Source organism: Culex quinquefasciatus, chromosome 1 (genome assembly GCF_015732765.1).
Source record: "Culex quinquefasciatus strain JHB chromosome 1, VPISU_Cqui_1.0_pri_paternal, whole genome shotgun sequence".
NCBI classification, from domain to species: Eukaryota; Metazoa; Arthropoda; class Insecta; order Diptera; family Culicidae; genus Culex; species Culex quinquefasciatus.
In genome coordinates, this window is record NC_051861.1 from 8,315,109 (window position 1) to 8,327,268 (window position 12,160).

At 41.5% G+C, this 12,160-nt stretch overlaps 3 protein-coding genes across 3 annotated transcripts in view; 2 read left to right on the top strand and 1 right to left on the bottom strand.

Annotated features, from left to right (window-relative positions):
- LOC6036517 (cadherin-99C) overlaps positions 1-2,213 on the top strand; it is a 198,336-nt gene extending 196,123 nt beyond the window's left edge. Inside the window, exons 11-13 of the mRNA XM_038250705.1 lie at positions 50-296; positions 353-571; positions 1,187-2,213. Coding sequence (XP_038106633.1) covers positions 50-296; positions 353-571; positions 1,187-1,346 — 626 coding nt within the window. The 3' untranslated portion in view covers positions 1,347-2,213. The remainder of the gene's footprint in view (positions 1-49; positions 297-352; positions 572-1,186) is intronic.
- Positions 2,214-5,290: 3,077 nt separating this feature from the next.
- Positions 5,291-6,459, top strand: LOC6036518 (pyrroline-5-carboxylate reductase). Its single transcript, XM_001846511.2, has one exon. The coding sequence runs from the start codon at positions 5,526-5,528 to the stop codon at positions 6,390-6,392; it is 867 nt and encodes a 288-aa protein (XP_001846563.2). The 5' UTR covers positions 5,291-5,525; the 3' UTR covers positions 6,393-6,459.
- A 105-nt stretch (positions 6,460-6,564) lies between these two features.
- LOC6036519 (pre-mRNA-splicing factor 18) lies at positions 6,565-7,819 on the bottom strand. The gene is given in 3 exon segments (XM_001846512.2): positions 6,565-7,122; positions 7,125-7,595; positions 7,655-7,819. Coding segments are annotated over 3 exon segments (1,041 nt in total). The 5' UTR covers positions 7,718-7,819; the 3' UTR covers positions 6,565-6,615.
- Between the last annotated feature and the right edge of the window lie 4,341 nt (positions 7,820-12,160).

Consider the following 12,160-nt stretch of genomic DNA (forward strand, 5'->3'; position numbering starts at 1 on the left):
GTACCTTTTGCCCTTTTGTTTAGACGCTACTGTCTCGCTTTCGCTCTAGGTCAGAACAGTCCTACCAACTCCGACGCGACGACGGCTGTTGTGGGTACTTTGCAGCGTAACAACAACAACAACACCAAGAACAATAACAACCTGAACATCAACAACCGGCAAAACACGCTCAACCGAACGCTCGAGATGAACCGCAACAACTACCTGAACCCGCTGGGCGCCGTCAGCAACGGAACGCTGCCCGGCACGCTCACCCTCGGTCGGATAAAATCCGAGCGGAACAACTACATTAATGGGTGAGTGTCCTTCAACCAACCTCAGCGTCCATTTCTAACCTTCTTCCTCTCACCAGCTACGGCGACACCCTGAACCGGAACAACCTGTCGATGGCGCAGAACAACTCGTTCAACACGCTCGGCCGGAACCATCGGAACAACATCAACAACCACCACAGTCACCACAACGGAAACGGTGGTGGTGGGCCGACCCACGCGGAGATCGTGACCAACACGCTGGGCAGGAACAACCGGTACACGGACGTGCCCGTCAGCAATCCACTGTTCCACATCCGGTGAGTTAGGGGCGGCGATTTTGTGTGATATCCTCGAGCTTATAATTAAACTTTGTAAGGCAAAATTGCTCCACTTTCTCGCCCCCTCCTGTACACTGTGTTGGGGACAAATTTTCCAACTTCACTAGCGAATGGACTGTGTTTTGTTCTTTCTAAGTGATAAACACACTAAAGCTCGATTTCACTTTTGACTTCACTAAAGTTTGATTTGATTTGAAAGTATGGAAATCTAAACAAAATTGTGTCTCGTTCGCGTTTCGAAAGGGAGTGAATTTTGTCCACACTGTATCCTTGTGACGTTTCTCTCGCTGCCAGGTTGGCAGCGCCGTCACGCACACTGGTTGACAGATGCGCAAATCTGGGAGTATCATTTGATTGGGGCCGAACACGTTAACTAACTTTCGTCAACTAATTCAGTAGTTACACGATTAATCTTCAATGCCACAGTTTGGAGATCATAAAGTTCTAAAATTGCCTTCTCTCCATGCTGAACTGGACTTTGGGACATTTCGGTCGACAGTTGGAAAATGCTAGAACAACTCAACCAAGTGAATTATCCATATCTTGGCAAAATATCCCATATCTAATCAACTCTTTTTCCTTTCCCCTTCGCAGACAAAACGGCGACCTGCAGTCCCAGCAGCACCTGAACCACACGAGCCCCACCAACGAGAACGTGACCTTCGGCAAGCGGGACTACGCCAACGCTACGCTTTCCTTCTCCTACCTGAACGATCTGGACCGCTCGGACGCGGAAACGACCACCGAGCTGTAGAAAAAATAGTTCAACCACCGTGTACAGAATGACGCCATTTTTGAGTGTGAGGATAATTTTTTAAATGATGATGAACGGAGTAGTTCAAACTGCCGATAGGATTAGGTGAATATCTTTTACAAGTTTTTAGCCTGCCGTTGTTTTTATGTTTTAATAAGTTTAGTTAGCTGCAATATTTTAGTTTTTTTTTAACTCTTTCGTTCTCCTGTCCCCTTTTTTATATTTTACAACCTTATTTTCTTATGTAAAGATATGTGGCATTTTCTACGTTTACTGCTAACCAATTCTCAAACGAATCAACCTACTCCTGCTTTATATGATAGACTCGTACAAACTGCGAAGTAATCTTACAATTTACATTATTTATATCCGTACCCTGCTAGAAAAAAAGGTAAAGAAAGCTGTAAAAATAAGAGAAGAAAAACGCCTAGGAAAATAGAACATGGAAGATGGCAGCAAATTTTCCAAACTGTACATATCGAGTCATTGAGATAGGTAATATTAAAACACAAAAAAAACGCGACCTTTAAACTTAACAACAGGAGCATCGCCAGGGAGAAGAACCAAACCGCGATCGCTCCAGGAACTGAACTATGCTGTCCATTTGTGTAAGGAAATGGAGACGCAAACGAAAACAAGCAATACTGGCTAGAGTTACTCAATTTTACATACCACACAACCAACCACGTTTTGTTGGAATTGTTTGAATCGGAGAAAAAAAATGTGTAGTTGAAGAGATCGTGTGCGAATAAAAGGAAAAATAAAGTGTGAATGTGTTACTTTGTAAGGGAAAGCAATTTTACTCGAAAAGCGCTGTAAAAAGTCGTAGAAATATTGAAATAAATCCGTCGAGATGAGATTATTTAAGCTCGAGCGTTTTCATGTTATCCGAAATTTCCATTTTTTAACGCAAACATTAATAAAAAAAACTTCTGTCAAATTGAAGACAAATCAAATTTATGTTTAGAATTTTAAAATTTTAAATTTTAAATTTTAAAATTCTGTATTTTAAATTTGTTGAATTTTATAAAGGCAATCTAGATTGTTCTCAGTTGATTAGACTTCTATATCCATTGAAATTTGGATGCTTTGCAAAAAAAATGCCCCCTGATTTTTCAGACCAATTTTGAAGGTTGGAATCTAAAATTTTCAAATTACAAAATGTTTGAATGATTAAAATTTAATGTTCTGAAAATAAGGAATTTTAAAATTTCAAAATTTAAATTTTTGGAATTGATGAATTTTAGAATTATTATTTTTTAATTCTTGGGCTTCAGAATTTTAGTATTTGTCGTTTTTAGAATTTTAATTTTAATAAAAACTTGTTTGCCAATGTTGAAGTAAAATAGGAAAGTGCTGAATAAAGTTAAAATCGAATAACTAAAAAATCGTCGATTTAGTACTTTTCAGAAAATGCATAGGTTATTTTCATGTTAAGTTACCAGAATTTACTGAAAGTCGACCAGATATTGGGTAGCAAAAATGTAATCGTGCACGCCTAAGCTGCCGTAGAAAAGTAAGTCTTGCATGTCTTGCTCTGAATCTCTGCCTGTTTTTTTTGATCATCTGATTCATTTATCTGAATTTTGAAATCATACGTGACTAAAACAAACAAAGCAAAATAAAAAAAATTATATCACGGCCGAAAATCATAAAAATTTCGTTGATTAATTTTCAATAAAGTGTAGAAAATATAATCTGTACTTATAACATTATAGAATTAAAATCTCTATGAAATACAATATTTTTGAGCGTGAAAAATCACTAAGCCTATTGATATTAAATGATTGGGGTTATATTTGAGTTCAACGATTTAAAATAAGAAATTTAAAATCCGTTATTCGAGTATTCAAAGTGATTTTTTTAGCGAGAGGACTCGGTGAATCAAGTCTGGACAGTACCCTTAAATTCTGAAATTAAAAAAAAACAGGATTCCAAGAGCTCAATTTGAAAAAATAGTGGATTAGTTTTTTGATCAAAATAAAATAAAAGTCATATGAAAAATCATTAATTTTTTTAACACAAAAATTCAAGAATTTAAAAGTTTTAAAATTTAAAAAATTTAAATTGTTGTTATAATCTGACAATCCATAAAATTTATAGTTCAAAACAAAAAAAATCGAAAACCTAAAATTTAACATTGTTACGGAATGTATTTTAAAAAAAAGTATCAGTTTTAAGTTTAAATTGTGCTAGCCAAACAATATTAATGGGCCATTGTGAATTTGTATACAAGCAGCAAATTAAGGTCGTAGAAGGAGTCTCACTTTTGGGACAATGACTGTCAATGATGGTTCTGAATTCAGGGTCCAGAAATAGAAATTTGAAATGAGAAAATAAACACTATATGTAAAACGCTTCTACAAACAACACAAAGAAACCCGTTTTTTTACTGATACATTCTGAATAAAGATTTTTAATCCGGCTGAAACTTTTTTGGTGCCTTCGGTATGCCCAAAGAAGCCATTTTGCATCATTGGTTTGTCCATATAATTTTCCATACAAATTTGGCAGCTGTCCATACAAAAATGATGTATGAAATTTTTAAAATCTGTGTCTTTTGAACGAATTTTTTGATCGATTTGGTGTCTTAGGCAAAGTTATGAATAAGGACTACACTGAAAAAAATTATACACGGTAAATTTTTTATGATTTATTTCATTTTTTGTCACTCAAACTTGATTTCCAAAAAAACACAATTTTTATGTTTTTTACATCAAATGACAACTTTCCAGAAATTTCTAGAATGTGCAAAAAAATCTTTGACCAAGTTATGAATTTTTTAATCAACACTGATTTTTTCAAAAAATCGAAATATTGGTTGCAAAAATTTTCCAACATCATTTTTCGATGAAAAATCGAATTTTCAATCAAAAAGTACGTAAGTGAAATTTTGATTAAGTGCACCGTTTTCAAGTTATAGCCACTAAAAAAAATAGTCGCAGTTATTCATATTTTTTTTAAATTAGTGCCCATGTTTGCCCACTATTGAAAAGAATATTTTAAAAAAGCTGGGAAAATTGGGTCCTAAAATGAAGCTTAGATTGCTGATATTATTGTTTACAGCGATAAAGCTTATTTTTCTGAGTACAATGACACTTTGTACGACCACAAAGAGTTTAAAATGAATTTTTAAATCAATTTTGAAAAATTAACCTCGCGGTCCTTCTTGACAGAAGGTTCCTACTTGACAGCTCATTCCAAGGGGACCATAGTTGATTCATCGAAAAATGTTGTCTTGTCATAATTTTTTTTTTGCATTAAAATGAAAAAAAGTGATCAGAAATGGTTTTTGTTCGTGTTTTTACCGTTGTACATATAAATTGACATAGGGCTTTAGTACCCAATTCTCTATGTTTTGTTTTTTGAACTTTGCTGATATGACCAAGACCAAGATACGACCCTTAGTTGCTGAGATATTGCCATGCAAAGGTCTAAAAACAGGAAAATTTATGTTTTCTAAGTCTCACTCAAACAACCCACCAAATTTTCCGATCTTTCCTAAAATAATATTTTCAATTTTTTTAAATCAAGACTAACATTTCGAAAGGGCTAAACATTCAATATTATGCAAAATGGCTTCTTTGGGCATACCGAAGGCACCAAAAAAGTTTAAGCTGGATTAAAAAATACAAAAATTAAAAAAAATACCTATTTCGTAGAAAATTGCTCAAATGGCAGTAAACTCAAAATAAATATTTACAAAAAGGTTATTTCAGCATAAAAACGACATTTGCTCAAACCCTTAATTTGCCTTGAAAAAATATTTGGCTTCAACCAATAATTGGTTATTATTATAAACATATCAAGTGCAAATTATGTATTTAAGAAAAAAGATTGATATTTAATTTTATAAGGATTTTTTTTTTTCATTTGTCTGTGAACCACCCACTCAAGGTCAGCGTCGCTCCGCTCAGCTCCTGTCAATTTGTTTTTGCTTGTTTTGTTGTTTTTCAGTCATTCGTTGCGTTTTGTTGCTATCTCACAGAGTTTTGTTGTGATTAGATAACACCACCTGAATTATTTTGCCTCGAGTTCCTCTCTTATCAATCCGTTTCCGGAGGGCGTGTTGGCTGCTGCTTTGCCGTGCCTGTCTCTACTTCAATTTATTTACTACATTGCAAATATTTTGCAGTGGATTAAATTTCCCTCGTGCTGCGTGAATTATTTGTTTGCAAAATGAGCAGCGGAACCGGTTCGCGGGACTTGTCCGCCCTGACGGTGGGCTTCATTGGCGCGGGTAACATGGCCTTCGCCATCGGATCCGGACTGATCAAGCAAGGTGTCCTGAAGGCCAACCAGGTGATTGTGTCCGCCACGAACCTGGAGAATTTGCGCAAGCGGTGGGCTCCGCTCGGGGTGACCAGCGCCACTACGGACAATTCCGAGGTGATCCGGAAGGCGGACATAATCTTCCTCTGCGTGAAGCCGCACATTTTGCCGGTGTTTGCGAAATCGATCGAGGGCAAACTGGCTGGGGTTGATTGCAGTGAAAAGGTGCTTGTGTCGGTGCTGGCCGGTGTGAAGCTTGACCGGTTGAAATCGGAATTCGCCAGCTTGGGAATTAACCACGTTCGGACGATGCCCAACACGCCGATGCAGGTCGGTGCCGGTTGTACGATCTACAGCGAGGGATTCGGGGTAGATTGTCCGAAAACGGTTCGCGATCGTTACGAGGACATCAAGTTTATGCTGAACCAGCTTGGGCTGGCGTACGAAGTTCGTGAGGATCAGATTAACGGCATAACTGGGTTGACCGGTTGTGGTCCGGCGTACGTGTACCAGATTATTGAAGCGCTGGCTGATGGCGCCGTGAAGCAGGGTGCCGCTCGGGATCAGGCTATCCGGATGGCGGCGCAGACGGTGATGGGAGCGGCTAAGACGGTGTTAGAGACTGGCAAGCATCCGGCCGTGTTGAAGGACGAGGTTTGTTCGCCCGGCGGAGCCACAATCCACGGCGTGCACGAGCTTGAGATTGGTGGCCTTCGAGCTACACTCATGAATGCCGTGGAAAAGTCCGCCAACCGGGCAAAAGAGTTGCAGTAGGAAGTTGGGCGGTGTTGTTAAATGTTTTGTGGTTGTTCCGTGAATAAAATGTAGAATTAAATTAAAACTTTGTTTAAATCTATCCAAATATTGTGAAAGACAACAAATCATGGAATTTTCTCAACAAAGAATATATAGCCATATTATTTCTATTACTTTTAATTTTTTTAAAAATGACAAAATCAGCTCAAACCCCAGAAATAATCCAACCTAGCTGACACTTTTAAGCCTGCGGCATATCCTTCTTGCTCACGTACTCCACGCACCGGGACGGATCCGTCGGAAAGTATTCCTGCATCTTGGTCATGAGCCGCTTCAACCCCTGAATGTACTTCCGCTGCGTTTCGTCGTTCATCACATGAGCGACGTTCTTCGAGAAAATTTTCTCCCGACCCGTACGCGCGTGAATACCCACCATCGTCACACCGATCGGCCAAGGGGCGTTCCCGATGGCCATCGTCAGGTACGCATCGCTAGCCTGAATGTAGTGCCGCTTGAGCAAACTTTTCGTAATATCCGTCAAACTGTCCAGGATGTCCTCGGGGATGGTTTTATTTCGCAGCTTTCGCAGCAACGGCTTCAGGTACAGCCTCGTCTGCTCGAACGTGGCCCTGGCAATCTTCCACTTGGTCGCCGTTCGATCCGCCTGCGTCCCCGAGTTCAGCTGGTCGTTCCACATCTTCAGCAAGAATTGAATCAACAGCGTAATCACCAGCATGTCGTGCTCCTTCCTGATCTGCCCAACCTAACAGCCATCTCCTGAATCGACTCATACGTAACCGAATCGTCAATCGCAAAGTCCTCGTTCGAACTCTTCCCCTTGCTCATGCCCCCGGTCGAAGTCAAAATCTCGTTCAAAAACGCCTCGTCCACCTGCTCCATCGCCTCCTGGAAATCATTCCGGAATCCCCGATTCACTTCCGGCGCGGAAATCTCCAGCTGATGCAACCGGTTACACGAATCGACCTCACTTTCGCCGTACAGTAGAATTGGTTCGCCGCGCTCACGAAGCTTCCGGATCACCTCGGCCCGAGGCAGATTCCGGAAGTCAAACTTGGAATCCTTCGTCGGCGATTTGTCCCCATCGGTGATGCTAGCCTCTGCGGCGCCGCTTCCGCTCGCCTGCTGACCGTACCTTTCCCGGTACTCGTCCTCCTCCTGGGCCAGCAGCTCACCCCGTTTGAAGTACTTTTTGTTAGTGTCCTGCGGGAGGGACAGCAAAATTTAGAAAGAGATTCCGAGACTATTTAAGAAACACTTACCACCAGCTTCTTTTCCTCGAGCAGCTTTCGTTTGCGAGCGATTTCCGCTTTCAGTATGTCCATTTTTAATAATTTTTATGATAAAATTATGAAGATTTTCTGGCGTTTTATGCGATTGAAATCACAATGTTATTAAACAAATTCGATTCGACGGAGAAACGCCAAACAAAAGGTGGGTGCGTTTAGTAATTCAAGATGGACGGTTCTCACCGAGGGGCTAACAAATAGGCAAAGTAATGATGTGTAATTACATTTAAATATTTTTCTTCACTTGTGGAGTATTTTAAAAATCTGGAGTTTTTTAAAGGTCCAATTCCAAATTTCCAGTTTTTCGGTGTTTTGAAACCATCTTGAGTCAGTATTTTACTTTCAATTGGAAAGAAACCTTTTATGGCAAGAATACACAACATTTAGCACTACAGGGATAATTTCAGAAAAATGTGCTTGGTTTTTTACATTTATTTAAAAAAAAATTAAACAGTATGCTAGAAAAACACTTTTTTTGTATTTAACGCTTCTCCACTAGCTTCTGCTTCATACGGTTTACATTTTGGACTTAGACGTACACGGTTTCACGAGAACGACAAAATGAAAGAAATTATACAGTCGAATTAAAAGTTAAAACTTTTAAATCAGTTAGCAAGGAGATTTTCAAAAACTGTAGCAGTAAAAGTTTTCATTTTCAAAACAAGAAAAACACTTTAAATGTAGCAAATTTTAACCACTTTTCAATTCCAAAGTAAGTTACTTTTGTCATTACCATAATATTTTTATGTGTGATATAATCAAAAATAATATTTTTGTGTCAAAACCTCGGTTAAAATTGTTAAAAAATTCGACACAAGTGGTCACGCGAGTTGTCACGTTTATCTTGCTCATATTTTTGGACGTAAAAATTGTGTGTATGAGGCCGGAAACGGAAAGTGGTGGGATGAGCAGCTGGAAAAGCGGAAGTGATTATAAGCAATGGACGATCTACTGATTGGAAGATTGAGACAATCTTGGAATCTACGCGGAAGGAACATTCTTTAAAGGGACCTGGGCATGCTGCAAGATGACATTTAAAATGCTCACAATTTAAGAAAGGTCGGCACACTTTTGGTACGTTCGTTTGAAGAGCCGGTGCGGCACTGAGTGCCGCACTCGTCGGTGCCAGTTTTAGTTCAATCGAACGTCATTTGTCAGTGCGCGTGGAAATCGCATGAAACTGAAAAAATATCGAGTGCGGCACTAGAGCTTCAGTTCCAAGATGGCGGCGAAACTCGTGCGGAACTAGCGCGAGTTTCTTCAAAGAAACACTTTGACAGCTCTGAGTGCGGCACTCAGTGTGGAACTAGCCATCAAACGAACGTACCATTTGTTTATCGTCATCGAATATTTCGATCATTTCACGCAGAAAAATATTTTGTTGAACACCTCCGTGTACGCACGAGAGCAAGCAGCAGTCAAGTGCTCAGTGCTCCATCGTTTTTTCGGATTTTTTCGCCGTAGTTGATTGTGAATACCCACGAGTTTGCTCCTGCAGCATGCCAAAGGCCGGCCGTGGCCGTGGCAGTTCGAGTGCGGCCTCGAAAAACCCGCGAAGTTCGTCTACCGGCCGTGTGCAAAAAGGTAAACAAACCAACGCCGTGTCGGCCGCCATCGCGCAGGGGAGCGTGAGCGCAGATGGAATCGACAAAAAGTTACTACATCCCGGGTATGTTCCGAGATCACCAGTGCGAACCCGTTCCGGTACTTCTGGTGCCACGACCAGTGGCACATCAACATCCGCCAACATCCCCATCAGGAACGAGTTCCAGATGCTGAGCGACGACAAAGAAAACAACAACACCGACGGTAGCAGCACTACCGACGACGACGACGACGATGGTCGTGCACGGAAAAAGTGCCGACGTCAAAAAAGAACAATTCTCTGACGGAACGAAGACCACCACCAATTTTTGTTTTGGACACGTTGGCGGACGATGTTGACGAGGTGCTGGAAGGCCTCGGATATTGTCTGAAAATCGGTAAGTCGGCAGTGCAAGTGATCACACTGAATAAAAAGAATTTCGACCTGGTGTTTGAAGAGTTGAAGCGTAGCAATTTCAACTTCTACACATTCAACCCCGAGAAGCCCCCTGTTAAGGTCGTCCTGCAGGGTTACCAAGACCGTCCGATCGCCGACCTGAAGCGACACCTATCGAACGCCGGAATAAAGCCACGGGAGATAAAAGTGCTCTCGCGAAAGACAACAGTCACGGGTACGCATACCCTGTTGTACTTCGACCGCGGCACCGTCAAGATCCAAGACCTGCGGCGGACTAAGACGTTGGACGGTTTTTGGGTAAACTGGCGGTTTTACACCAAGAACCCGACGGACGTAGCGCAATGCCACCGTTGCCAGAAATTCGGCCACGGCTCGCGGAACTGCAACCTCCGGCCCCGCTGCGTGAAGTGCGGTGAGTCACACCTCTCGGAGGCGTGCGCACTGCCACGAAAGGCGGACTTGGGGACAAGGCAGAACAAACCAAGCCACGCGTAAAGTGCGCGAACTGTGACGGCAACCATACCGGCAATTACCGCGGATGCGTCGCGCGCAAGGCCTACCTCGAGGAGCAGGAAAAGAGGAAGAAGAAAGCAGCAGCGTCCCACTATCCTCAGCGAAGTACGAGCGCAGCCGTTCCTACAGCTGGACAGCGTACGGTTCCAGCGGACAACCCAGCGATCCCTCCTGGATGTGGGCGTTCGTTCGCCAGCGTGGTCGCTGCCGGTAGCGGCGATGCGGCCCAGCAAGAAGTCACCGGGGAAGATCTCTTCACCCTGCCGGAGTTCTTTGCTCTCGCGGGGGAGATGATGACACGGTTTCGGAGCTGCCGGAACAAGGCGGAACAATTCCTGGCCCTTGGGGAACTGATGATCAAACACATCTACAAAGGATAAATAACCTGTGATCTAGATATAAGCTTTCTCTTCCTCTATCCCCTTTCCTTTGCAATTTCTGTAAGTTTTTTTTGAATTTTTCTTACTCTTGCTAGTGCCTTAGTTAAAGAAATAATTGTTCCAAAATGGATTAAGATGCAACACACAGCTGAAAGGAACTCCAAAACTATGTTATGCACTTCAAAATAACTCATTGTATCTTGATTATTCACCAATAAAACCGAATTGAAATTGAAAAATATTTTGTAGAATCAGCCTGTACAAGGTTTGATTCAACAAAATTTTTGTTGAATATAATCAACGCCGATTTTGCGTTGAAACAAACCTTGATTTTCTCAATTCCACTAAAATCTTTTGTTGTTTAGAAAAAGTTGCTTTGACGTTTAGCGTTGATTCAACAAAAATCTTGATTTTCTAAACAACAAAACGTTTTGTTGATTCAAATATTGTCCATTTCTCTCAAAAGTACACGCCACGCGGCATTTCAGAATGTGCCGTAGACATTGTTGCCAACGATTTTCTGCACTTTTGGTACAATAAAAAACATACCTGGCGATTCGAAGGATACACTCACTTTGGTCACTTTTTCGTTTGACACTTTTTTAGTTTCATCCCGTTGGTTGGTCAAAGTCAAACTAAAAAGTGTCGAACTGTCACTTTTTACACGGGGCTCACGCACACTATCAAAACAAAAGTTTGGTGGTGTGTGTGAACTCCGTGTAAAAGGGGTGTCAAACTAAAACGTGACCCCGTTCGTTTGACAACAGTTGGTGTCAAACCATCGGGGTTTGAGTGTATCCAGATTTTTAAGGGAAAATGGCGTTCGAATGATGAACGCCCGAAATGTCAAAATCACGCAGTGGTACCAATATTACGAAAAAAGTGTGTCATGTATGACAGCCACATTTTATTTTCTAATGTTGGTGCTACTGCGCGATTTTGACATTTGGGACGTTCACCATTCGAACGCCATCTTCGCTTAAAAACCTGGATTATCACAAACAAAACGACCAGTATGGGATTTGACAGCGCGCATTTGCCGAAAGTGCGGCGCGTCGTTTCGAGGCTGATATGCCTTGTGTCGTTTTCGGGATTACGCGCAATATGCCTTATTTTTCTGCGTGTTCGGTTTCATAAACAAGGCGGCAGCTAGGGCGGCAGTTAAGCTAAGAACAAGATTGTCCGTTCGACGCAGTGGTGAACGCAGAACGCTGTGCCAGTTCAATTTTTCCATCAGCTGTCAGTCGAACAATCTGCAGGGGTTGCTTTGTTCAATAGAGTTATCTACGTGCGCATGTATTGCGTGTACGTACACGCAAAAAAGTGAGGTTAAATTTTGTACCAGCCAGCAAAACAAATGGTGTGCTAGTGTGTGTGAGATCGGGCTTAGATAGCTCTATGGTCGATGACTGGCAGGCTATGATGACAGGCGCAAAATTTTGCGTTTGCTTTCAGGCCTGACGGACAATCTTGTTCTTACCTTTACTGGGAGCTGAAATTTTAAAGAACTTCTTGTAATCATCAACTTGTTGCGCCCCTCGTTACACTGTTGCAAATTTGCATCGATTTGACAGTCCTCGCCTG